The following is a 27,685-nucleotide window of genomic DNA, read 5'->3' as shown; positions in this document are numbered from 1 at the left end:
AATTACTATTAATATATATCATAATATTAAATATTAACTATGTAAATACTGTTTATTACTGATGGGGTATATTAATTATTATATTTTTTAATATATATTTGGAATATGGGGGTTATTTTTTATAATTTTTTAATTATATTTTGTATATGTGGAATGGAGCACTGCAACATAACAATTTCCTGCAGGGGACTAATAAAGTATTTCTGATTCTGATTCTATTTCTGATTTAATTTAATTCAAAATGTCCATTAAATCAGTGTTTCACACAAACGGCAAGTCAAAGGAAAAGTTGTTTCTGTGTGAAACTGAGGAATGGTAAAAATGTAGAACAATGAAAGTAATTAATGAGATTATACTGAAGGTAACATAATACTGATTAGTTCTACACTGCTGTCATAGTCATACTGTAGTATATCAGAGTTAGACTTCACTGACTGAGCTGACTCAGCCTGCAGTGAAACACACATTATTCCCGTGCTACAGACTTTTTGTTCATGATCATGCAACACAGACTTGAAGCTCCATATCTTCCTCTTCTCCTGTGTTTAATTTGTATTGTTGATCCATAAGAAGATATATTTGTGGTTTTAAGAACCAAATCCCATTTCAATGTAGTTTTACATTTCCGCTCTCAGGCTTCTAAATAATCAAACAACACATGGACATCTACCTTCATACTACATGGACCTTTAAGTAAGCATTTCTCATATAAGAATCTATTGGAGATGTGATTGTTACCCACTTGAGGCTCTGACAGGTTCGGGGGGTCATGGAAATCAGACAGCACCACCTCAAAGGAGTCATCAAACACCTCGTTCCCAAGGTGTCGATAGTAAAGCATGGACTGAGACAGGTCCTTCTGCAGGAAGTGGCTGACAGGGTAACCTGGATTCAAACCAACACAAACATAACAGGATGTGTTTAAATACAAAAACAAAAACTTCACGTAAGATTCGACAATAAAGTCTGTTCTCCTGACCTGTGAGCCCTGGTCCTGGGATCTTCATGACCTCCCCTGCCTGTGGGGGGCGGGTGATGTTATAGAGGATGTAGTCATCGCTGGAGTCCATGTCTGAGGCTTGGAGGGTGGAGCCCCTCAGCAGAGCCGTTTGGCCCTCGCACACCTCCAGCAGCATGTTGGTGATGAGGAAAGGAGGGCTGTCATCTTTCGGCAGGATCTTGATGGGGAATTTGTGCCGGGTCTGATGGCGACCGTCAGTGATACGGAAGATAATGAAGTCTTTGGTTGTGTCGCTGTCGTCATGGTGATAGTGAACCACGCCTGCTCTGATGTCATTGACAGTCACCATGAAGCCCTTTCCGCCTGGAGTTTACATCAAATGATAACATAGAAGCAGAATTCAAATTAAAGAAAATATTTAGAAGTATTACATACTGTATATCATGAAACTTGAAGAAGTTTGTTAGCTAGCTTAGTTAGCTGCCTCGCTAGCTGTTAGCGTGAGCCAGCAAGGAATCTAGCTTGGTTGTTTACTAACCACAAACAAAAACAAAAGAAAAAAAAACAGTTTATTCATGAGACATATTCGTACAGTATCAGCTCTTGTCTCATAACTGTCTGCAAACCATGTGCAGGGATAAAACTGAATGGTGCAATGCAGCTAATATGCTATGACAGCGTCCTCTGTTTTGGACAAATTCAAGCAGCTGAAGTCCAGGGAATAACCTTACATTAAAAGGTAAGAAGGTCAGCAGTAAACTGCCCAAGGTGAAGAAAAAAAAACAGAATCATAAAAACAGAAACCTACTCCCGGTTGTCCGCCTCCTCCACTCCAGACTAGTATCAGGTTACATCCCTGTTTATCCAGAGTCATATTAAATATGAACCATTTGTGTGAAAGTTTGTCATAATTGCTGTGTGAATTCTTGAATTATGGCTAAAATGTGTTTGTGAGGTCACACTGACCTTGACCTTTGACATTTGACCACCAAAATCTAATCAGTTTGTCCTTGAATCCAAATGAATGTCTGTGCCAAATTTGAAGAAATTCCCTGAAGAAATTTACTGAGATATCGCGTTCACGTGAACGTGACAGACGGACAACCCGAGATCATAATAACACCTTTGGCCACGGCTGTCACCAGCGTGGAGGCATTAAAACAGTTTTGAAAAACAGAAGTGTTCTAAGTGTCATAGAAAACAGGTAATTCTCAGGGATAAAGAAACTGATGAACCTCCGTTTTTTTCCTGCAGCAGTGAAGTTAATGAAGCCTTGACAGTTCATGAAACACTTCCTCCAGGTTGATGACAACAAACCTCTGTGTGTACAAACTGTGTCACTACACCCTCTGATCGTCATCAGGACAACACTGTACTGCAGGAAGTAACTCATCCTACAGCAACATCATGAGCCACATTAGAAGAACTGAACATGATGAAGATCAGCTCAGTCTCTAGACCTGAACCCCATGGAGCTGGTTTGGGATGAACTGGACAGAAGGTGAAAGCAAAGCCACCTGCAAGCAACACCCATTGGTGGGAACTTCTGCAACAATGTTTCATTTCCATTGTAAAAAGAAGCTACAAGTGAGTTCAGCTCAGCTAAAATATCCAATTGTTGATTTGTTTAATGCTTTATTTCAGAAAAACTGAGACATTGAATCATGCAAAAGTGAATCTGGCCCTGGAGATATTCTAATTACTGCCATTCCATTTAAAATCATTAATTTCACTCTGAAGTTTATTGTATTGACCATGCAAGGCCTATAGTGATAGATGACAACAGTTAGGACTACCATCCTGTCTAGGCATTTTGCTGATACATTATGATATGATATGACACATAGCTGATAAACAGCTTCATCTAAAGTTAGTTAGTTAGTCAAACCTGTCTCCTGCTGTCTTTAGTTTGGAATCTGGGTCAATTGGCAGGTTCCCAGGTTCAGTGTGCCCCTAATGATTTAGACTTTTAACTGATGTATTAGTGTTTAGGTAACCAAGTAGAAGTGGAGAGCTGTGATGTCCGTTCACTTGCAGTCGGGTCGGTACCTCTGACAGTGAGTCGCCCATGCTGTAGACCATCCACAGTGATGATACGAACAGCGTTCAGGTTGTCGTTGTCCACAATCTGGAGCTGCTCCCATGTTATTGGACGAGACTGACCCTCTAACAGGCTGAGACCTACAAGACAAATATAGAAAAACTACACTTAGCTAATGCCAAACCTAATTCTGAAGAAAGACCAGAGTCAAAAGCTCTAATGGTGGAAAGTGTCTGTGCTCAGAGAACTTATTGTCTGCTGATCAGGATGCCGTTTCCAATGTCTATCAGCTCCTTTGGTGTAACCCAACTTTTAGATTTATGCTAATTAGATTATCACATAGAAATCTTGTCTGGTGCAGCCTCACAGCTGTATTATTTTCTTTTTTTTCTTTTTTTTTTTGTGGGTTGGTTTTTTGACATACACAGCCTGGCAGATAATTGCCTGATAAAACGGTTGCTGGTAAGGAGTTAGCTAAGAATTGTCAATTTACACATTCATCGGACACACAAAAATATTAGCATTCATTAGCATTCATCTGAGTTGTGTTTCTGTCCACCTGATTAATGTAAGCAGAATATTCACTCTCCTTTAGCTCTGCTTTGGCCTCCAACAACTCCTTGTTTGACTTTCTTCACCAAGTTGCTAATTCATTGGCGCTAGGCAGGTAGTATAACAGTTGCTGTTGAAAGCTTGGTAGATGAGAGCGCCGTAACACCAAAACAATTACCTAAAAGAGGTAAAAAAAGTTCCATAAGGCTGCAAAGTTGGCTCCCTGTGGCTTTGTCACCACTATTATTACTTTTGCACTACATATAGCCATCTTGTTAACTGTTAAAGGTTCTGTGAACGAGATTTTAAACAATAATACAGCGGCAAACATCTATTTTCTATGTAAAGATATATTGGAGTAATGGCACATTAGTCCATGTGAGTCCCTCAGTTAAACTGTTGGTCCTCCCCATGTTTATAAAAACACAGGCCCAACCACACGTGAGTTGACACAGTGCACAGGTGAAAGCGACAGCATTCAGGTGAGAGTGATCTTCCAGAATTTCCTCAGCTGAAGAAGAAGCCAAGTTCTCATCTAAAAAGGCCTCAGAGAAACTAAGAGATGAGACCAGAGAACAGAGGGACTGGACTGAAGACTACTGGCCAAATCCTGGTCGGCTGGTGGAACATCAAAACATCCATAAGGCTTTTATTTATCAGTGTCATTCGTGCCGCTGGTCCCAGTGGATCATTCCAAGGCTGAATTTCTGTCCCAGTCTGACAATGGAGCTGATACTGGTCAGGTTTACTGAGAAGAGAACCCTACAAGCTGCTAAAGGGTCCAGCTGGACTTAGAACTGGTTTTTGTTGTCCTCCACGTGTCAGTAACGTGATGGGTCCTAATGTTACATGTCTGTTTCATTAGTGACGGCTACAGTAGACATGATAACGTTTGCTAACTTGCTGTTATTCATCTTATGAATTTGTTCGGTAAATGTTGCTATCGCTAGCTGGCTAACTGCCAGCGCTGCTGTGGAGCATGTCACAGCAATGCTAGCGTGGGCTAATGGTTGTGAGTTGTGGTTTTATTCTTTTTGTTGGCTCTCATGTTTACAGTAACTTTATTCAGTTGAGCTTCTTGTGTGTTTGGTGGATGATCTCACTGAGCTTCATCACACTGAGAACATGATCGTTAACAGAACCTTCAAAGCACACATTTTAATCATTGGAGTAAGTTATTACATAACTAATTGAATTGCATTTGCAATGCAAGAATGCTAACATACCCATGTTCCAGGACACTCTGGGTGCATTTGTGTCTGCATTCCTTACTGAAAGGTGAACAGTCATTGACAGGCTCCTCTCAAAGAAAAAATCATGAACCTCAAATTCCACCTGTAGAGAAAATTCCAAGATTTACTGACAGTACAAAATTACTTTTACAAAGTGATGTTTATGTACTGCACAAAATATAAGAAGGAAGTCTTACCTCGTAATTCCTACGTTGGGTATGTGAGGAGTTAGGAGGTTGATAACCAATTAGCATGTCGTTGAGATCCAGCCATGTGAAGGAGGAGATCGGAGAAGTGTGATCGGACAGATGAGTGATGAAGCCGTCCGCAGGAGGTTTGGTGATGTTGAAAACTAGAAGCTGTTTGAGAGTTTCCTCATCTTCAGCATCTAGAGTAGCAGTGGACATTGGAGTGAGGATGAACTGGTCCACTTCCAGGATGAACATGGACATGAAGGATGGTTTGGGAGGCTGGTTGGGCATTGCACCGACTATTGCTACTGGAATCCAGGCCTGCTCAGACTACACCACAGTATGAAAAGAGAATGAAATTACAAAGGTTAAGACTTCAAAAGAAATGTCTTTGTCACATTTACCATCGTTTTGACCATCAACCATTTTTGATGTTATTATTCACTTTATTTTTAGACTTGAGTCTCTTACGCAGTTTATATAGTGCCAAAAAACTGAAAATCAAGTGCTAAAAAACTATAAAGCTGTTATGGAAAAAAAAGAGAGAACCTAAAATCATAACCAAAGAAAATCAACTCTGCTTATGAGTTATGAAAACCATAAATGAACTCAAGAAAGTGCTGCACTGTGTTAATATAACAAGGGTTATATAACACACTGTGCATACATTTTCTTTTTTTTATAATTGTATTTGTTTTGGTATAGTGACAGCAGGATATCCCGTCTTATTTTGTGGATGCATCCGGGAGGAGAACAGGAGATAAAGGAGGAATTTGGTGCTTTGATGCCCACTGTTGACAAGGCAGATGTGGAGCAATGATGAACATCCATCATGATATTAGAATTGATGCGGAAGTCATTCTGCAAGAGTTTGATGTATCGTTCAGATGCAGAAAGAACTTCAAACAGGCAGGAATACTATTTCATTTTATTGGTTTTTTAGTTATTTATTGTAGCAGTTTAGTTTGGTCTTGATGTTATGTATTGTTATTAATGTCTTTAGCAGTTAGTTAGACAACTGTTCTTATAATGATGATGCTAAATGAGGGAATCTATTGCTTAATGTCTTTTACAGCACATTTCTCTTGGATATTAAACATACTATATAACAGTATATTGGAGCCTGTTATTTAGCTGCTGTTGTTTTTCAGGCCTGTTGGTTGGTTGGTTAATGTGGTAGGTTAATCAGAGTTTTATTGTGGAATTGTGTCTTAACTTTATCGCTAAAGTACACAAATCAATCGCTCTCTCTCTCTCTCTCTTGCTCAATCACTCGTGCAATAAGTAGACGTGCATGTGTAGAAAAAGGTAAAGGTAGCGCTACAGGTGGTTCTTGTGCATACTATGAAATAAAGTCCTGCCGGCACCACTGCTTTGTGCCATCATTTAATACATCTTTAAATTTACCTTTAACAGGTAGAGTAAATATTGTCCCCATTTATTGAGACAAACCTAATTAGTACCGGAAATATAGTTAGCATTTTAGCACTTCCTGTTTCCTTGTCCTGAAGTCTCTTGGTGTTATGAATGGGTTTTTGGTCAGATGACTGGAACAAGGTCTGTGGTTAACACAAGCTCAAGACATTTTCACATGTTACCCTACAACATAAATTACGTCAGTAAATTCAAGTGCTAAATGTCAGTAAAGTTTTAACCTCTGTTAAAAAAGGCCAGTTGTTAATAAGTGTTAAGAGTACAGACTACAGAGGTTTTCAGAGAAGTTAAACATCATCACGTTGAACATGAAAACTGATCGACTCACCAGTCCACCTTTACAGCCTCGTGTTTATACAAACTGTCACTAACTCTGTCAGAGGAAAGGCTTTTGTTGAAGAGGTCAGAACTAAATCAAACTACAAGTTGAAGTTTAGTGGTGGTGATGTTGAAGACTTCTGATTGTATTGAGGCTTCAAATATCATAAAGTGGTGTTCATTAGTGATGATGATCCTGCTGAACTAAACCTGTCAGGATCATAAACTGTTTGTCACAGAGTTTATTTTCTGTAGTAGTCCAAAGGACAATGGAAAAATCCCATTGGCTTTTAAGAACCAGGGAGATGTTACCTTCAGGGTTGGTCTACAAAAATACTCTATACATGTGTAAAATCACTGAGCTGGCACAGGTAGTAAAGTAGCCACATTACCTGATATATGCTGCCACTCCTGGTGTCCTTGAGGTCTAGTCTGATTGCAATGTAGTCTATATCTGGAGATGGAGGGTCTATGTGCTGATATCTCAGCCCCATCATGAGGAAGTCATCACAGGGAATTTTGGTGAACTTCACTAGCTTCAGACCCTTCAGGCAGTCTTCAGATTTACACATGGCCCTGGCTTTATTATCTGCATAATGACAAAACCATAGAGAGATAACACAATTTTGACAACGCTTTTTGTATTCCTTTTTTTCCCTATTTCATGTGACATTGTGTTTCTACTCTAACAGAAGCTTTTAGTCGTCTTCAGTCTGACTTTGATGCTTTTCAGATATCACTGCTTAATGACGGACTTGTTTTTAATGCTGGTAAGACGACATACATGGTCTCCTCTACATAATCCTGTGTCCTTGGCTATCATACAAATCATACAAATATACTTGACAGCTTGACAGAAGATTGTCCTCCAAGATTCATGTTGAACATTTAACAATTCACTGCTGTCTGTTTAATCTAAACTGTAAAACTATTGTTTTGACAGCTTTATCTGTACTAGTTTATGACATTCTTTAGACAACTGTCATTCTAACCCTTCATCACTTAACACACCACATTATCAGATAAAGTTTCAGTGTCGTCTCCCTAAAAGGACTCTTTTTTTATATTAACTCAAAATGCTGAATGCAGACATCAATCTGATAAAGCTTTAGCTATGAAAAATCATTTCATTCATAAATCCGAAAACATGATTAAAGTCCGTATAGCAGTGGTTCTCAAAGTGGGGTCCAGGAACCCCCAAGTCTCCTTGAGGTGGTTCCTGGGGGTCTCCAGCAAAAAGGGGAATAGTTTATTTTCACTATAATTCCATTAATGAGGAATACTTTGACAGAATGTATGACTCTTTTGGTCATAAGTTTCAAACACTTTCTGTAATATAACATCTAAAAGCTAAATTCTTATCAGATGGGGGTCCGTGGTCTAATTTGTGTGAAAAGGTTTTAGAACAACTGACTTATATACATTTCCAACTTGGAAGTAGTATTAAAAAAATTCACCATGGCAGTAAGTCACGCCCCAATGAATCTAACTTGGGCACACTGAGAATAAAGGCGTGAATGCAGCACTTATCCTTCACTATTGACTATTAAACATCCCATATAGTCTAAAGGTAGATGTCCATGTGTTGTTTGATTATAAAGCAGGTCTAGCTTCTATATTAATACTGTGAAAGAATCAAAGCACTCAGTCTTAAAACCATGACTTTGTGATGTCACAACAAAGCAGTAACTGCTCTCAGTCATGCCACAAGCCCTGCCCTACGGGACCCAACCATGCACCCTGGCGGGATTTGGTTTTTCTGAGTGGTTACCCGAAATCTGTTATATTTTTACTGGATCACTCAGAAAACAGTCAGCCAATCAGAAGAGAGGCTTAGAGCCTCCTTTCTTCTGATTGGCTTACTGACCTGTTGTCACTAGAACTCTAGAGAGATGGTTTTTGGTTCTTAAAACCACAAATATATCTTCCTGTGGATCAATACTTCAAACTAAGTGTAAAGCAAAAGTGTAAAATATGGGACCTTTAAAATATTCTATTGATCCCATAAAGAAGGGCAAAAAAAACACCTTTCATATTTAGTCTCTTGTATCTCTGTGTTAGATTTGATGTTTAGTATTGGTGAATTATTTCCTCTTCACTTATGGATAAACTAGGGATTAGGGATTTGCTATCAAAAGCTATTATCAGCCATGCCGTTTCCTAGGTTACCTAGTTGCTGTCGTAGGTGGATGAAGCTCTCTGGCTCATCCCCTCTCTTGGTGGCTTTCTCCGGCTCTCCGGTGACCAGCTGGCCATGGGCCGGAAGGTGGGTGTCATGGCAACTGAGATGGATGCTACACTCCAAGCTAGACCTCCTCTCGTAATGGAAGGACACCACGTTTCCATCAACAGCATCAGAGAGGCCGTAGAACTCAGGAACCTCCAAGGATTTAGGCCCCAGCTTTATGATGCTGCAGTCAGGATCTATGATGTCCACGTGGAGAGAAAACAGCTCCATGTGCGTCTCTGTCTCTGTGAACCTGGACAAAAAAAACATCAGCTGATCATTCATGCTGCTACAAAAGCAAAAAGAGGAAAAAAGAGAATATTTTAATGATACCCAGACATTGTACCTGTACAGTCGAAGCTTTACAGTGTCGTCTTTTAATAATGGACAGCCATTATGGACGTACTTCACCTCATCAGCCAGATAATGGCAATCAAACACCTGTACACAGACAGGGAAAAATCTTAATTATCAAATATAATGAGTGAGTCAGCCTATTGTCTGTACTGTATACATGAACTACCTGATCATTACACAATAATGATGACAGCTAATACATAGAGTAATACTGGTATAAGGGGAGACGGGTTTACTGATTCAGTAATGACAGTTTACACAGTGGTGTCTATTTAAAGTTGTAACATTAGCGTAAGAAAGTGACATTTCTTTTTTTCAAAAGTGAAATTTTTGATTTAACACTTTAGCATTTAGTGTATTTATCACGCTCAGATGGGAAGCCAAAATGTAATTGTAATCCAGATTAAAACTAAAATCAGGAACTAAATTAATGCTTCATTTTACGGGCCTGTAATTTCTAAATAATTTGTTTAGCCATGTAATTTGGTATTACTTATTAAGAAAATAGAGACAGTGTTATATTACTACACATCCAAATAACTAACTGCAATTAATTGCTTGCATGCAATTTAAAATATATGCAGAATAACATTTTCAATAATAAATAAAGAATGAATATTTACTCACAATAAAATGGATTTTTACTTTTATGGGCATTCTCTTTTCCCCCCTATATGATTATTGCTAAATTTGCTGAAAAAGAACCTGGAAATTATTATTATTATTATTATTGTTGTTGTTGTTGTTGTTATTATTATTATTATTATTATTATTATTATTATTGTTGTTGTTGTTGTTGTTGTTATTATTATTATTATTATTATTATTGTTGTTGTTATTATTATTATTGTGGTTGTTGTTGTTGCTAAAATCTTTCCGGAAATAAATTAATAAACATAGATCTAAATTAAAGAGTATTGGCCAAACGATGATAAATGTTTTAAGAAAATTAAATAGACTAAACTAATAAATATAAACAAACCAACTAACTAACTATTAACCAGTCACCGTACTAATTGCTCCAACCTACTAGACCTGTGAATCTTCATACTGACCAGCTTCTTCATAAATTGTTCCCAATTAACTCTCTCAGGTGCTAAATATGACTAAAACATGAATTCCTTATTACAAACATATAATAAGCTGCAGTAAAGGCTTTGTGACCGGACATGGCAATATGTCAGAAAATTAAAGGAATACTAAATTAATAAAAGGCTTCAGTGCTGTTTGAGCACCACTTTCAGGATTAATCCTAAACTTTTCTTTTCTACTTTAAAGCATAAAACTGTGACTTGTGGGACATTGAGCAGATGAATGTATCTGTCAGCACAGAGTAATTAGAGAGGAGACAGACTGTCTACCTGGACAACAAAGCAACAGGAGACGTCCCTTCACATTCTCTTCCCCAAAACATCTCACAGCTCCACACATGGAAATACACTCGCTAATACAGTCTTTATAAGGTCTCACATTGGCTTTTCAATATTTAATACAAATTCAAACTTTTCCCTTAAGTTAATTCAAGTACCCTAAATAGGACAGCATATAGGACTCAGGTTGAAATTATATTTCCACCATCACATATTCTAACAAAGCTAATAAATAAAAATGCATTTTGCCGCCAGGAGACAGGGTTGTCCAATTTCAAGAAGCGATTCCCTATTTTTTCCGGCTCATAACCCAAAATCTCACAAATGTCGGCGGCTCACATCCGACCCCGTAACAATATGGAGGACAAATAATACCTCCTCATATAACTTTTGATCTGAATGATAACGATGGAACATTCAGGACTGAACTGAAGCGGGAGAAGATCAGTTTTCCTCTTTTCTCGTTTAGATTCTCCAGTCTTTACCATGGATGTGATCTTTTAACACACAATCAGACTGAGATAGTAAATAAGTACACACTGTGTAGCCGCACAACATAAAATTTCCTATCATTGGCTGGTCACAGTGATAGGACTTGATAGAGAAAGAAAGGAAAAAATAAAATAATAATGAATAATGAAAATGAAAGCATCTTTATTCATTTTTTTACTTTTAAAAACTTTTAATTATACTGTTTTGCAAATGATTTATCTTAAACACTTTAATTATTATCTTTCAAACGATGGAGTCAATATGTTAATTAAATTTATGTTTGACATATTATAAAACCGAAATGATGCTTCTGGGGTCCAGAGGGGCTTTTGGTGGGAACATGAGGGAATCAGAGCATCATTACCACAACACCAGTAATATATGACGTGGCTTCCTACATGTCAGCTGTCAGTGCTATGGAGATGTAATACACACCTTCAAACTACACAACTTTGTTTTACTAGCGAGGGTAAATTGCCTGGAACATACAAGGGGGTTGTTCACTAGAGGAGGATTTTTCCATCACCTGAGGCATGAGTTTCCCCACTCGTTGAGTTATGGGCTCATTTAACACCACTTCCACCTTGCATGCATCCTTCTGACGGGGAATATGGAACTGCAGGTCGCCCTCATCAAGGTAAGCAGACTGACCCCGTTTCACCTTTAAACCCTTATTGACTTTGACCAGGGAAGCGTGCAACGAGCAGGTCATTCCCAGCAGCAGCAGCAGCAGCAGCAGCGGCGTCCAGGCCAGTGTTTGAATCTGTGAACCCATCGCTATCAGTCACGAGACAACGTCCTGCAGGGTCTTCAAGGAGCAGCTCCGAACAAAACCAGGGCTGTTCTCAGAAATACACCGTGGTGGGAGACTTCAGTAGAACCGAGGGAGTCTTTCCTCTTGAGGAGAAGCTACATTTTCCTCCGGTTGTTCGATGAGTCTATCGCATGTGTGTGAGAGTTCACATCAACAGTCAGGAGCTAAATGAAAAGAAAAAAAAAGGTAACATATATTTTACTGCTACAGCAATAAATACAATGGTCCTGAAGTGTAAAACACATTTCACAAGGCAAATGAACAAAACTAAAAATACCACAATATTTAATTGAACCAAATGAGAAAGAGCAAAAATAATGTGTTTCATAGAAGCAATTATAGCAGCAAAGACTTCAGTGTGTGTCTGTTGTTTGGTGCTGAGCAGGTACAGTAAGTTTATGAGAAGCTGATGCTGAACTGATGAAACTCCCACGACGATGAGGGGCATCATCCATGACAATGATTAGCATGTTTTCCTCTGCTGCATCCTTCCTACACAATTCATACTAGGTCAGTTGTATGAATGTTGAATTATATCAATGCACAATATCAGGTCTATGCTTCTCTGCATCAGTGACATCAACATCTAACAAAATAAATCTTCTGCACCTCTGAACTTTTGAACTTTGACTCCACAAATTCCAAATGGTCGAGTGTAAAAAACAAAATCTCTTCTCAGTAACATTCCTTAAAGCCGGGGTGGGTAAACTATTTTATTTAAATTCTCTCAATGCCCTGATAGCAACGAAAAAATGAAATGATATGACAATAGTTCAAAAAAATGCTTCCTCTGTGACAGTGGCAGGGATATAAAGTAGGGCTATGCTTCTCTCTTCTCAATTTCATATATTGGCATAAATGTCTAGTCCATACAAATATATATATTTAACTATGTATACTTATATTGTAGACATGTTACATAAATATATATCCATCCCAAAGCCTGTCAATATATGTTGATGTTATTTACAGTTGTGTCCAAAAGTCTGAGACTTTCCCAGAATGTGAAGAAAGACATGTTTAAGATTAATGAGAAATTAACAAGAAAAGAATTGTATATGTTGTTGTTTTGATAAACCTGCATATATAAATTAAATATATATTGTTAACATATATGCTTACAACATAAAAATCTATCATATAGATATTTTTAATATACTACAGATAATTCATATATGTTGTAAGCTTCGTATATCCAGAGGATGTAGAGTATATACAGTATGTGATAATAATATATCCCCTTAGCTAACACATGTAGCAACATCACAGACTGGGATATATGACACTGACGCCAATCTCCTATGTGTGTGTGTGTTGAGTACAGAGTCAGGATGTGGTTAGCCTAGCTTAGCATAAACATATGAAGGCAGGGGGAAACAGTACACCTACCAACACCTCTAAAGCTCAATGATTAACATGTTGCCTGCCATTTACTAAATCTATGCACAAACAAAAAAGGGTAAAAACAGACATGCATGGTTAGGTGCTGCAACAGCCGGGCTCAATGACCCTGTGTGGCGTGTGCCGTCTCGTGACAGTGTATTCGCCAGGCTTGGCGCCGTTGTGCTGGTGCAGAGATCGAATCCAAAACCTCTACAAACCAGCTACATCTGTTCAGCCTCACTGCAGCCGGAGATGTTTCCCTGTCCCCAAAGCAGTTTTCCCCCTGCTTCCAGTCATTGATGCTAAGCTAGGCTAACCATGTCAAAACTCCAGCATGAGGTTGATATGAGTCTTCTCATTTCACTCACAGAAATAAAGCGAATAAGCAAACATCCCGAAAATGCAGTTAGTTACCGCCATCATTAGTTCTCTGTCATAATATCTGTATCTGTTAAGAAACACTCAGCATCACAGGAAACAGTATGATTAGACAAGACTACTATGAAGAAGCACAAGTATAATCACACCCTCATATACAAGAATAAACCAACACTGCTGGTTGTTTTTTCATTGTTTACAGTATCATTTGATCGTTTCACCATCTGCAGACATGTTCCTCCTCTAAACTTTGTGACTTGTTCTGCACTCAGCTTGTCAGGAAATATGTTCATTATGAACAAATGTTTCCCTGAGGCTGAACACAGTCATGATTTAACGACATGATTTCTTCTGTGACCCTTGGCATTTTAAAAGACTCACCCCCCAACGTGGGCCTTTCTGCTGAGGAAGACTGGTCTCACTGTGATTATTAAAAACACTCAGGGACGAACTTCTTATAAAACTATCTTTAAAACATTCTTTAAAACCAACAACCTCAGGGCACCTTGAATTTTCTGAATACAAAGCCCTAATCTTCCTCATTTTTGCAATCATACCTTGCTGAAGCTGGATCTGAGATTAAAGCTCATAGTACTAATTACTCCTTTCTCTGCAGGGAGTAATAAAGTTTCATCCTCTCTCGGCCCAGATCCCACTGAGGGTGTGTGGCGGAACTGTTTTGTATTTGAAAACAGGCTTCAGATGTCATACTGCCACATTCCTTCAGCGCCGGTCTAGGACACCTACCCCAGACCTCACGCAGAAAGCACCTTGAACAGAAAAGCGCCTTATAATCAGCTTCGGCATTGGGGGAACATGTTATAGCTTGTCTGCGTGAACAATGCTTGTGTTTAGAGAGCTGGAAAAGATCATGTTCAAGGAGCCGAGTGTAAAAACAGGATTTCCAAATAGTCAAAGCCCCCCTCCACCTCCACCTCCACCTCAGACTCCACCTCCACCTCCCCCCCTCCATCAGGAGTGCTGGCAATCTACTGCTTTTGTGCATCCTAAGAAAAAATCTAAAACATGTCATTGTCATGTTTTAAACTCAGCTGTAGGATTACATACATCATGGTTTCACCTGACAGTAATAGTGTGTGCTTTGAATGACTTTTGGTATGTGAAATATAGACTATATAATAGTATGAATAGTGCTGTACAATTCAGATACAGCAAGGATGATTAGAAACACCTCAGTTTAAAAAAAGTAGCACCAACAACACCGGCAAATGATCATATCACAAGGTCGCTGGAGCTGACGTGTTAGCAAACAGTTGCATATTTCCACATCCAGCAGACAAGGAGCGACATTAGCATTCATTTTGAGCCTTGTCTGTGTCCGGCTGAGTGAACCTAAGTCTCCTTTTAGATCAGTTTTGGTCTCCACCAACTCCAACGCTGCTAAATGCTTCACTATGTTCACCAGCTGGTCTCCGACTTTGTCTGTCTGCTGTTTGCTGTTGAGCTAGGGTCGCCACCTGCCCCGGTTTTAATGGGATTCTTCCCTTTTTTTCAGCTAACTGTCCCAGAAAATGTATATTCTTTTGGGACACAAATTGTCCCAGTTTTTGTGAAGATGCATTTTCTAATTTAGAATTTCATAGTTTCATATAAAACATCATTTGTTTCCTTCTACTGCTTTTCTGTTTTCTTCCTAGTTATGTTCAATCTTGTGTCCGTAAACATATGAAAACAGGTACGACAGTAACAACTGGCCGATGGTCATGCCGTGTGAATTCACATCGACAACCCCACCGTCAATTCCGGCAGAGAGGACTGAGGTGGTTTCTAAGCAAGAGTGTTAGTAAAGCACTCACTGTGCTGAGCAGGTAACGTGTAGAGGATTTATCAGAGCTTTTCAACTGAAAACAGCTGCCTGTCAATGAGAGCGGTGAGACTGAATCAGAAGAGTAAGGTTTGGGGGGGCTAGAAACCAAAACAACAAGCTGAAAGACACTGAAATTGATCTCAGTGTACCACATGGGGTTTGTTTTGCCCCACGTCTCCTGGAAATCACTCCCACAAGACATTTCTAATATTGATCTCTTCCTACCTTCAAATCCTACCTCATAGCACACCTCTCCAAACTTACCGATTCATTGCCAGTAAATAAAAGTATTATTATTATTATTATTAAAACACTTCATGGACCTGGGGGTTTGTCACTATGAGCAATGTCTTTCACATTACACGTATTTATTTGATGCTTTGTAAGTTTTCTCTGCCACTGAATGTGGGTTCTTATCAGGAGAATGGATGGTTATCACGCTTTACAACTGCTTCGACCATTGTTGTGTTCACAAGACAAGAGGTAATAATAAATCCTCTGAGCAACTTCATCTTCAGGAGACAGCTGCTGGTGAGTAAAGGAATGAAATTTGATGCTGAGTTCACAACCTTTCTTCTAGACTGGTAAGTTAATGCTAATATTAGCTATGTAGCATTAGCAAAACTTACAAATAGCTCCTTTAAAACTTAAATTGTAATCTAAATGAATCAGTTGAAAATAGTAAAGTGTACTGATTGAAGTATATGAAGGATTACAGTGTATATATGAGTCAGTGTGGTTACTAATGTTAACAGCAGTTACTGCCAAAGGTCTGTAACAGTCAGATCGAGGGAAAGTGATATGCAAAATCGTCTCTATTAGTCCACATGAGCACATATGTCCATGCTACCTCCCCTGCAGCTTTGACAGAAATTAGATATGTAGCAAAACAAAGTCCAGCTGCATGCCACAGCTGAGAGTAGATCACATCTTAGCAGATAACAGTCCGTCCAGCATTGTGTCAGACTAAACGCCTGCATGTCACCGATATTTACTCTGAGTGTAACAGCACAAAGGCCTCGGTAATCTGTCCTGTTAAAGATTTGGATAGCCCTTTGACTGATGTGAGTCCCAGTGGGGAGGCTGCAGATGGGAGGTGGGAGTGCTGGGAAAGGTCCAAATGTTAATCTGCCTGGGGCATTCTGGGGGTCTCGTCCCTGTTTGCAGTTGATCCTTTTCCTGTTTTGGCAGAGCTTCATGTTACAGTCGCTTTACAACATAACGCCAACAAGATGCATCCAGGGAAGTCACGTATACTGTGGATTTAGCTCCTGCATAGACAAGTAAAGACCACCAACCACAATCACTCTGAATTAACCTCACATGTCAGGACTGAACAGTTTTCTCCACTAACATGTCATTCAGGACGAGGCCCAGCATCTGCTGAGTGTCAGAGCCGGCAGGTCTAATGACAGACTACATTTACATTCCCACAAGCCTGTGGTAGTACGACATGCACTCCTTGATCCAAACCTAAACAAAACATGAGAGTAGGATCATATGGTACCACTCTCTCCAGCTGATTCACCCTCTTAAAGGGCACTACACAAACTTTATGAATGAAGATCAAAACAACAACAATTTCAGGGCAAAGTTAGTTCGTTTCAATGGAATCATACACCTTTGGTGACGTTTGTGTTTTTGATCAGTACCAAACTGACAGTGTTGACAAGAAACCAAAACAGGAAGCTGTTATAGTCTAGTAGCTGTTTCGTATATAAGCCTGCTCAGAGAGCTAGCTTGCAGAGCCATTGCAGCTGAATAGTGCTAATGAGAATAGTGATCTGTTGCCTCTAGCAACAGCTGATTCCCAAAGATGTGTGAATGCAATACAAGAAGAAAGACTAAGACTAAAGTGAGCCTGTGTGACTTCTGATGAACAGTAGCAGAAAACAATAGCAGAATTAAGAAGAGTCACAAAGTCAGCAATCTTCTCGCCCATGCCTGGGTCCTCAGCCCAAGTCTGGCCCATATACTCCCACATCTGTGCAGATTCCAGCTGTTATCCTCTGATGTTGACTGACAGCTGGTAGATTTTCTGTGTGTGTGCGCCAGAATTGGTCCAGATGTGGAAGGAGCATCGGACGATCATGCTGTATATGGGCCAGAACCGGGCCATAGAACCAGGCTTATACTGGACCAGAAGAAAACTAGCATGTGGCCCAAGTATGGGCCATTTAAAGTTTGCTAACATTAGCTAACAGTAGTCACCATAGCACCAAATAATGGCGAAAGCCCTAAAGTGTAAAGTAACTGAGGATGTGGAGACAAGGCAGGGAGGTCCAAACAGTAAGACGCCTTCAAGTTGCATTATATAAAGGATTGACACACACAGTGAATAAATGTCACTTTAAAAAAACATCTGTCTCTTGTGGGTCCCCCCCAACTTTATGGAAGTGAAATACTAAGTCACTGGAGTGCCCTTTCAATGGTTTGTTGTGAGCTGAAGCAGATTTAGGAGACGACAGAGCACCAGCTGGAAGAGATGTTTATAAGAAGCAGGACCACTTCCAAGTTCTACAGATAAAAACATAGGAAAATATTTCTTTGCTAATGTCCCCTTATAATTTAAAAGTGCACTGGATACATCATAAATCATCTGTCAAATGTTATACATTATTAAGCATTAAACATTTGATATATAACAGAACATATGTTCTCTGTCTATTTCCTGGTTCACCCCACTCCCCCACTACACAGCACAAGCTTCAGATAATAATAAAAGCTCATTAAAGTCACATAACCCGGCTGATTTACATCTTGCCTTGACCAAACCACAGTTTAGTGATGGACACGAAACACACAGCTGTGAGGGAGTGTTGTGTGTCACAGTTGTGACATGCCTGTTCCATTCACAGCAGCAGCTTCTTCTTCTAATCTTAATAATGACAGGGTCCTTAGCAGCCAGCAATTTTCAGAAAGACGAGCCATCGGGGAATGAGCGGCTAACGTTTGGCTGCTGTTCAGCAACTGTGCAACAGTCTTAAACTACTACTGCAAGAAGTAAGAGCTGAGTGTGTGGTAAACGGGTCAAAGTGCTGTTTTGTGCTGAAGCGTTACATGTTTTGTAGTTTTAAATCAAATGAGCTGTAAATCAACAGTGATGAGGCTGGGTAAGTTGTAAAAACCAGATTTCATTCAATGCACTGTGTTAATGAAATACCAAGTACTGACAAAACAATGTGAGACATTTAGACATCAGTTAGTGATTATTATTATGCACCTGAACAAGAACGCTCCCCAGCAGAGATCTACACACACATTTAGACATGTCCTTACCTGATCTGCTGACATCTGGTGCTTCCTCTCCTTCGTCTTCTTCTACCTCTCCTTCCTTACCTGTCTGCTCTCCTCTGCTTTCAACAGCAACTACCTCATTGACAGAATCTGCCTCACTCCTCAGTGACAAACTCCACCCCTAAGAGAGCGAGATGAGGAGTGAGGGAAAGAGAGGGAGGGGAGGGACGGGGCAGGAAGCGCTAACTTGGGGACGCCTTCCTCCTCTTGCTGCTGCTGCTGTGGGATCAGTAATCGGAGCGGAAAAACCTAAAGACAATCACCGGCTGAGAGATCAAAGTCTTGACCAAAGTGCCGTGTGGTTTGTCATTACTGAACAGAAGTTGGAAAAGATAAAAGGCTTTGACAGTTCAGTAATGTAAGGAAAAGAAATAGACTGCATGTATTTGTGCTCTATTAAAAGGATTCATGCCCTCACCTTTCAGAAAAAAGTACAGACAGGTGACAAATGAAAGGAAAACCCAGCATAAAGAGTTCAATCATGAGCTGCCAGAACAGCTTCACTGCTCCAGGTCTCTGAACTCTACTGGAGGAAGAACCGTTCTTCAGACAGACATTCCCTCATGGTGGTCACTCTAACGTCTCCCGTGGGTGTTCAGTTGGGATTCACATTAGTTTCATATTCATCAAAACATCAGTGACAAATCATGTCCTGTGGACCGCTCCCATCACTATAGAAAATGTTGATGATCAGTCAGAACAACTTATTATTGATTTGCAGTGACCCCTTCCTCTAAGGGGACAAATGGACAGAAATCATGCCGGTAAAATGCAGGTACAGCGTTAGTGGACTGTCGAAATATCGAAATGTCCTTGAGCAAGATACTGAACCCCAAACTGCCCCAATGTACCATCGGTGTATGAGCGTGTGTGAAGAACACTGTCTGCTTTGTGTAAATTTAACCACAGTACCTAGAAAATACTGTAATCTTTATTTCAGTAATAATTACAGTACTGTAACTGTCTTCACAGTAATAGGGTGATGTATGGTTTATCATGGTAAATATTAGACTACTGTAACAAGCATTTTTGCATTCATTTTAATACTATAAATTGATGAAATAATTACATACTGTAAAATGAAGACACTGTTTTTGTCGAAAAAAAATCATTTTTTGTATCACTTCATTGAACTTTAAACGTTTTACATTTGATAATACATAGGCACTAAACAGATCTTATTTTGCGTTTTTCATTTTGTAAACATTTATTTGTAAACAAAACTACTTTCCTCAACATAGGAATCCTTCCTCTTTGTTCAAGTTACCCTGACAATGTGAACTGCATGGCCTGGAATTATTTAGTCACTTTCAAGCATATTTAGAGTTTCAAAAGTGATTGACATAATATCTTGGTTTTAGTTAATTTGACTTTCCTTCTAGAGGCAAATATAAAAGAGTCAAATGTCTCCTAGTAACATTGATTAGGTGTAGAAAACTGTCGAGTATATTTTCAATCAATTTTTACAAACGAAACAGTAAGTTCCAAGCAGTGGAAGTGAGTAAATGTTCAGTTAAAAGTGGAAAGGTATAAAAATGCGTTAATGAAATTTGAACTACAAACTGAGGAATTTAAAGCAATAAAATGTCCAAGACTGACTTTACTGTTCCTGAACTGTATTCTTCTCCCTGGACTGGATACTTCTTTCTGTGATCCTCTTCCTGAGCTGGAGTCTTCTTCCCTGTAATGGAAGGAGAAAAAGGAATTAGTTACTGATGTAGAAATTGAAAGTGCAATAGCATAGTACAACAGCACATAACACACACCAATAAACACAGCTGTGTCTCCATGGCTTCAGAGGATAGTACAGTGACTTACGTTCATTTCGTTGGGACTTACTCTAAGCTTAACCGTAACTACAACTTGCCTACCCTTAAAAATGAATTACATGTAGTCTCACCTGGCTGGTCGGTTGTTCTTCCACTCATGTGACTCATTCTTTCATTGGATCATCTTGCCAGTCCTTCTGCACTCGGACCTTGGAAGCACACTTACTCTGCTCTGGATTTATCCTGACCAAACATTATGCAAAGGTCTTTACAATACATTACCCCGGCCAAGGACAAAAACTTAAAGTTGGAGGACAAATCCGCCATTTCTTTGCTCCCAGAACGGACTCTCTGAAACTGAAGAACTCTGAAAATGACTCTGACTCTAAACATTAAGTTAACACTGCTCAGAATTTGACCTGATAGGGTTTAACATTTAACATATAAAGCAAAATAACTTAAAAACACCTAAAAATGTGGCATACAATACTGACATAACATTAGATAACCTGTTAGGTCACCCCTCAAATACTACTACTATAAACATAATTAATATGTGCAGCAGCTGGTGCAATATGTGGTTTAACACATGGCATGTAAAACTATATTTTATTAAGATTAGCACATTTATGCAACAGAATCTATTGCAACTCAGTGTAAGAAAATAGCTGGTGATATTTTCTGTAGTATCACTACATGGGAAATACTCAGCCTGAAAGAAATTAGCCAAATGGTGGAATAAATAACCCCATGAAACTTAACGATTGGGATTTATTATGGTTCCACGAGTCGGAAAGGAGACATCAAGTCAGGATAGCGAAAATGTATCTAACTTCCGACAGTGAAACTCAGAAAATACACGATTCTGTCAAACATGGTGTGCTGTTAAAAAGCCTTACCAGCTGTAGCATCCTGTTTCGCCTTCGCCCACTGCAGTACTCGGTACACAGGCCTCATGGTTACTAGTGAGAGAAAAACGAGTGACAAGCTTCGTTAAACGGAGCTACCTCACCTATCATTACCATATGTTTTCCACATCTCTGCGGACCAGTGCCTCTGGTTTTACAACTCTCAAATGTGGATTCATTGTTGTGATGAGGCTTTATCACCGCAGCTCTACTATAATATCCCTCTGTATGTAACTGTGGACTGCTGTTGTTGCTGACTCAGTCTGATCACTTCCTGAAGTCACCTGAGGAAGAGCTGCTCTTCCATTTTTACATATCACACTAAAACATGTCATCACATGCTCTTTTCATGACTGTTGACTGACGTCTTTCACATGGATCTAAATGCAGATGTCACTTTAGTCTCTGTTCCTGTTGAACGCTGGTCAGTTTAGCAGACTAAAGCTCCTCCCCCCAACAATGAACATCTTTCAAAGTCGCTTAGATCTTTTCCTCTTGATGCAGAATCTGAATCATCTGGGCCTGATCAGTCAGTTTATACCTGCCACAGAGCATGATGGGATGTTAACCGCTTCACTGTACCAGTGCACCTGTGTGGAAGCATCTGCATGCATTATACTTCTCCACTCATTGATTCAGGTTGTTCCTTTAGTTTGTCATCTGTCTGTATTTACTGCTGTTTTCCTTTGTGAGTCAGTGTTGTATTTGTCCTGGAGGTACAGTACTTTTCAAAGAGCCATGCATTATACCACCCTGGTGCCCGTCATGTAAGTATCAACTTCTGTCCAGAAAAAGAACATTTCAGCTTATTTCTTTATGACACCAGCATATTGTTATAGAACACCACATTACTTTATTTGGTGCTTTTTTTTATTAATCTTCTTCTCTTAACTTGTTTTATAGGTAAATTCAGTACAATTCGTAATGAATAAGTAAACACTGAAATAACAGGGAAGAAAAAAATTTACAAGAGAAACCTTTTTAATTCCTCCAAATGTCATTTCAACACAGCTTAACCTGTAGTTGTGTACAGAGCCAATAGAGGTCAGTAAAGAGCTGTGTTGCTAAAATCCAAACATTTGACAGGTTGTATGTTCTTTAAATGCCAGAAAGCATCAGCCCTTCCAGTTCAGCCAAATTAGAGCAGTGGTTTCTAAGATACAGGTTCAATACATTGAATTAAAACATCATGAGGACAGATTTATGTGCATTATCCATATCACTTATAGGGTCACAGGGGGCGTGGAGCCAATCCCGGCTGACATCAGGCGGGGCACACCCTCGACAGGTTTCAGTCTATCACAGCTGACATTTAGTAACAAACAACCATTCGCCAATTATCCTAATGTGCATATCTCTGGACTGTGGGAAGAAGCCGGAGAACCCGGAGAGAACCCACGCAGACCCAGGGAGAACATGCAGACTCGACACAGAAAGCCCTTCTCACTGTGAGGCGACAGTGCTAACCACTGTACATCCGTGCCGCCCATCTTTAAAAGATATGATTTTTGGGTTCCTCTTCACAAGACTATCCTTATAAAGGATTTATGAATGGTTTATAGCTAGTTTATTAATCAGCTTGAATGAATCATTTATACACTGTTTTAACACATAAGATTAAAAGGGCAATAGTGACCTGTTGCTTGCCAAATAGTGAGCCCATATGTATATGTACTGTTAAGCCTACTGAACTTTCTTCATCATCATCATCCAGCATTTGTACCTGCTGCTTAAGTTACATTTATTTATCAGTTACAAACATTTGGAACTGGCAACAGGGAGTCTTATTGTAAATAAATTAATAACCAAATTATAAACCATTTATAAATCCTTTATAAGGATAGGTATTTTTGAAATAAGAAAAGACTTGATTGTAAAAAATATTAAAATGTTTTCTTGTAAATAAAATCATGACGAATATTTTTTTTTCAATATGGTGACATTACTTTCACAGCATTATTTTCCCAATAGCGGCACCAACACTTCATCCTACCAGAACCTGTCCATGTCTTTTTTTTTTTTTTTTTAATTAAGAGTTATTGATGATGATGAAAACATTGTACGTATTACCCTATGAGTATAACATATATCACACATGAGGCTGCAGTCGTCATAGTTACAGTCCAAATCACCGTTGTTGCTCATGACTGTTGTTTGACTGAGAGTTTCCAGTCAGTGCATCAGCCTGTGGTCGTCGTTCAGAGCTGTGCAGGACTGAGGCTCATTACAGTCCATGGTAGAGTGTTTGTCAAAAGGAAGCAACATTCCTCAGCTTCAGAGTGGACTGCTTCACTAGGTCCTGACAGCCCCTGTGGTTCCTGCATACCTATTAGTGTACAGACTGTTACACTACTGTGCCAGATGGAAACTTCAGCAGCGCTCTGACAGGACAAGCAGCACAGACACACGACCGAATCAGACTACTACTACTACTAAAATAAACTCAGAATGGTTCGAGGAGTCTGTGTGGGGTTTTTCGATGTGATGCTGGTCTTCCTCCTGCTGAGCTCCATCACAGGCTTGTTGCTGATGGATCACCGCAGAGATGCAGAGGATGACCAGGAGCTCAACAAAGCTATTTTGGAAATGCTACATATCAATAAAGTGTCTGCGAGCCATCAGGCCAAACCACATCCCTACATGAGGAGGGTCTACCTGCGTTTGGACTCACTAGAGGCTCAGGACTTTGGCAGGTCAGATGGAACACTAGTGCAGAGCTTTCGCAGTGTTGTTGGTAAGGTCTTTATTACTATTATTATTAATGCTATTAAATCTATCTAAACAAAGAAAGTGATGAATCCACTGGTTGACTCCAAGATACTGGTGATGGTGCATTAAATAGTGAAGGTACTTTAAAGCTGCTATCATTGATATTTTGCTTTCTGGGGGCAGTGGAAAAACCTGTTACCGGGATTTCACCTTACAAAGTTGATGTTGCTAACATGGTAGCAAACATACAGAGCAATATTAGCATTCATTTAGAGTGGTGTCTGTGAGAAAGCACCTACTGGAAACTGGGTTGTGATGAGATGTGCTGTTTTGGAACCAATACAGTAAATTAGCAGCAGAGCGTAAAACCAAAACAATAAGCTAAAAGACACTAAAAAAGCTCTGTAGAGCCGAGGGATGAGTGGCCCCTTTTTACATTACACATTGTCTTTTGAGCCACTGTTAATATAAAAAAAATATTGACTAGTGCAACTTTAATTGGAATTAGTAGTTGCCTAAAAGTTAAGATAAGTTGAGCATTAACTGACTGGAAATACCTTTGACATCATTGGGGTTATATTGTGAGACCTGGCAGGTATTACACTGTAACTGCAACTGTTTTACAGGCTGAGCTGTGCTTCTTATTAAAGTGGTGGAATGTATCTTTAATTGTGTATCAGCTTCAAATGAGCTATTTTTAAGTTTTGCCATTGTTACATAGCCACCGTTAGCATTAGCAGCTGGTAACTTACCAATCGGTACCACTTTACAATAAGATGACCCTTATAAAGGGTTTATGAATGGTTTATAACCATTTTATTAATCAACTTGTTAACACACTAAATCATTTATAAGCTCTTACAACACTTTAGATAAAAAGGGCAACAGTGACCTGTTGCTTGCCAAATAGTGAGCCCACATGTCTCTGTACTGTTAAGCCTCATATCTCGTTAGTTACTGAGCTTTCTTTGTTTTCTCCATCATCACATATGTGTTAAGTTACTAGCAATTGACCTCCGTCAGCATCTTAATGGTCAAAATGTTCCATTTGGCAGATCAAATTATGGCAAACCAAATGATCATATCACATGACCAGATTCATCCTTTAAGGATTGTTTACCTTGACATCATTCTAATCACAGGTGTTGATCAGATTGTTCTGTACAGTGGAGATGCTTTTTGCTGGTTATTGTAAAGTGTAAAACACATCTCCATTTACTAATCAGTTACTATAAGGCGCTTTATTACCAGCTCTAACTGGTAGTAACTCATTAGTAAGATTAATGAGCAGTAAGTATTAACTTCATCTTTCCAAATAATGAGCCTGCATCAATGTATGAAAACTGTGTTTGTAATTTATAAAGTTTTAACAACAATAAACCATATATGAATCCTTTATAAGGGCAGTCTTGCTGTAAAGTGGAGGTTAGAATACGCCCTATGAGACGGGCCCACTACGTTGGAGCTAGCTGGTTAGCATGCTAACTTCAGTAAAAAAAAAAAAAAAGACGTGAAGGAAAAACAAGAGCATTACTCTCCACCTCTGGAGTCAGCTGTTGGTGAGTAAATGGACTCACAACGTTTCTTTGAGACTGTTAATGCTAACAATGGCTCTGTAGCCGTGGCTAAACTTATGAATTTCTCCATTAACTGATCATTTCCTTTTCTCTTTATGATATGACTCACCCAGGTCCAGATGAAGCTCCTCCAGGCTGGATCTGGTTCAATGTCAGCAGTCTGAACCCCTCCATGCTGGGTGCAGAGCTGGTTCTGTTCAGAAAAACCCTCCACCCCCGTCCACTCAGTGTGACTGTCACCCTGCACAGTGTCACTGCCTCACGGGGAGCTCTGCAGGAAAGCCCAGCTCTGGAGGAGAGACTACTGACCCTGGACCAGCGACCCTCGTCTGGATATGACGTGTTTGATGTATCAGCTGTTCTGGCTGTGAAGCCTGTGGAGGTAGTGGGCTTTCAGCTGCGTTACACAGATGAGAGTGGGAGTCTGGTCCTTCATGAAGCCCTAACACAGAGTCTATACTGTCTGAGCAGAGGCTCTCTGAGTGAACCCTTACTGGTGCTTTACCAAACACACCCTCTCCACACCTAACTCACTGGGACCACTGTACAGTGTTGAAATGACAAGTGATGCTGATACAGCATTTTTATTACAACCTATCTAATCAATTCAGTGTTATTCACCTCTGATATGTTGGATATTATGCAGAAAGTTTGGGAAAAATAGAGATCATGATGGTAAGGTTGACGGTTTGTACATTTTGTTATTGACACTTGACAAAATCAAATCCAAAATTTGTTTTTCTTTTTTTTAACTTTTGGTCTTGAGAAATGTCACTGGCAACTTTCTTTAATGAATGGCCTTTTCAAGCATCAGTATCACTGTCAGAGATGCACTATTATTATTTTGATCTATATCATTTAAAAAAAACTACTGCCTAACTTAATTTTAGTTACCATCTCTTATTTTGAAAGATTCCACTGGAAGTATTAATTCTTTAAGGTCTGACTTGACACTGGTGGAGTTGATGCTTGCCATTACAATCATGAAAGTTTGCTGTTCTCTAGTGGACACAGTGAGTAGCTACCACACAACATAAAACTGAAGTAACAGCAGTGTCATAATCGACTAATATAGCTAACAGTTATTGATTAATAACAATAACTATCAAACTCTATCAGTGTCTTTATTAGAAATGACACCAGTAACATCAGTATTGGTAACAGCTGCATAATGCAAAGTTTTGTATTTGTAAAATGTCAGGATACAAATGTAGTGTGTTAAGAGGTGGTCATCAAGAAGGAGAGAATTGTTCTCATGCTTCCTGTGAAAACTTTCAAAGTAAAAGTTAGTGACCAAATGATAAGAAATTATCATTATTAAAAAAGTTATTATTATTATTATTATTACATTCATTATTATTGTTGTTGTTTAGTCTGAGTTTTAGAGATCTCAGTATTGTCGTTTACCAAAATTACAAAAGACACTTCTGGTTTTATTTGTCCAGATTTTGAGACATCTGTCTCCACCCAACACAATGGCGGTGAAAGAAGTTTTGCTTCCTTATTTCTTTTTCATTTTTAATCGCAACATTTCTCCCAGCAGTAGTGACTTTGGATGTTCCACAGAACAGAATGTGAACTGTTCCAATATGGACTATTTCTTAAGTTGTTAAAAACCTGAACAAATACAACCAAAACTATGTGTTGGAGAACATGAGATGTACTGTATAAAATACCTTACTGCTTGTGTGAGTATTTTTACACCTTCATGTACATGTTGGTGGATAAAATAATTGTGAGTTTTATTAATATTCTTGTTATTACTATTCCATTCATCCCGTCTAACATTTGGATCCTGTTGAGGATGGAGGGCCTGCACTGGGTGACTGATGAAGTATAGCCTTGAC

General features: G+C 39.2%; 2 protein-coding genes across 5 annotated transcripts in view; one reads left to right on the top strand and one right to left on the bottom strand.

Annotated features, from left to right (window-relative positions):
• Nucleotides 1-26,084, bottom strand: part of frem1a (Fras1 related extracellular matrix 1a) — a 45,095-nt gene extending 19,011 nt beyond the window's left edge. For 3 of the 4 annotated variants that reach the window (XM_056369306.1, XM_056369308.1, XM_056369309.1), the window contains exons 1-13: nucleotides 25,948-26,084; nucleotides 21,544-21,606; nucleotides 20,776-20,887; nucleotides 20,475-20,556; nucleotides 11,702-12,153; nucleotides 9,303-9,397; nucleotides 8,899-9,209; nucleotides 7,122-7,318; nucleotides 4,984-5,307; nucleotides 4,781-4,889; nucleotides 3,011-3,142; nucleotides 980-1,324; nucleotides 743-885 (exon numbers count right to left, since the gene is read on the bottom strand). In XM_056369306.1, the coding sequence (XP_056225281.1) occupies nucleotides 743-885; nucleotides 980-1,324; nucleotides 3,011-3,142; nucleotides 4,781-4,889; nucleotides 4,984-5,307; nucleotides 7,122-7,318; nucleotides 8,899-9,209; nucleotides 9,303-9,397; nucleotides 11,702-11,950 (1,905 nt within the window). In that variant the 5' untranslated portion in view covers nucleotides 11,951-12,153; nucleotides 20,475-20,556; nucleotides 20,776-20,887; nucleotides 21,544-21,606; nucleotides 25,948-26,084. Of the gene's footprint in view, nucleotides 1-742; nucleotides 886-979; nucleotides 1,325-3,010; nucleotides 3,143-4,780; nucleotides 4,890-4,983; nucleotides 5,308-7,121; nucleotides 7,319-8,898; nucleotides 9,210-9,302; nucleotides 9,398-11,701; nucleotides 12,154-18,857; nucleotides 18,982-20,474; nucleotides 20,557-20,775; nucleotides 20,888-21,543; nucleotides 21,607-25,947 lie in introns of those variants that run through there. The other variant, XM_056369307.1, reaches the window with a different exon arrangement.
• Nucleotides 23,880-27,173, top strand: LOC130164524 (uncharacterized). Its single transcript, XM_056369314.1, has 2 exons — nucleotides 23,880-24,286; nucleotides 25,952-27,173. The coding sequence occupies exons 1-2, from the start codon at nucleotides 24,001-24,003 to the stop codon at nucleotides 26,365-26,367; spliced, it is 702 nt and encodes a 233-aa protein (XP_056225289.1). The 5' UTR covers nucleotides 23,880-24,000; the 3' UTR covers nucleotides 26,368-27,173.
• The last annotated feature ends 512 nt before the right edge of the window (nucleotides 27,174-27,685 follow it).

The sequence above is a fragment of the Seriola aureovittata genome, chromosome 23 (genome assembly GCF_021018895.1).
Source record: "Seriola aureovittata isolate HTS-2021-v1 ecotype China chromosome 23, ASM2101889v1, whole genome shotgun sequence".
Classification (NCBI taxonomy): Eukaryota; Metazoa; Chordata; class Actinopteri; order Carangiformes; family Carangidae; genus Seriola; species Seriola aureovittata.
Note: the sequence above shows the minus strand (reverse complement) of the source record. Positions and strands in the feature narration are given on the sequence as shown.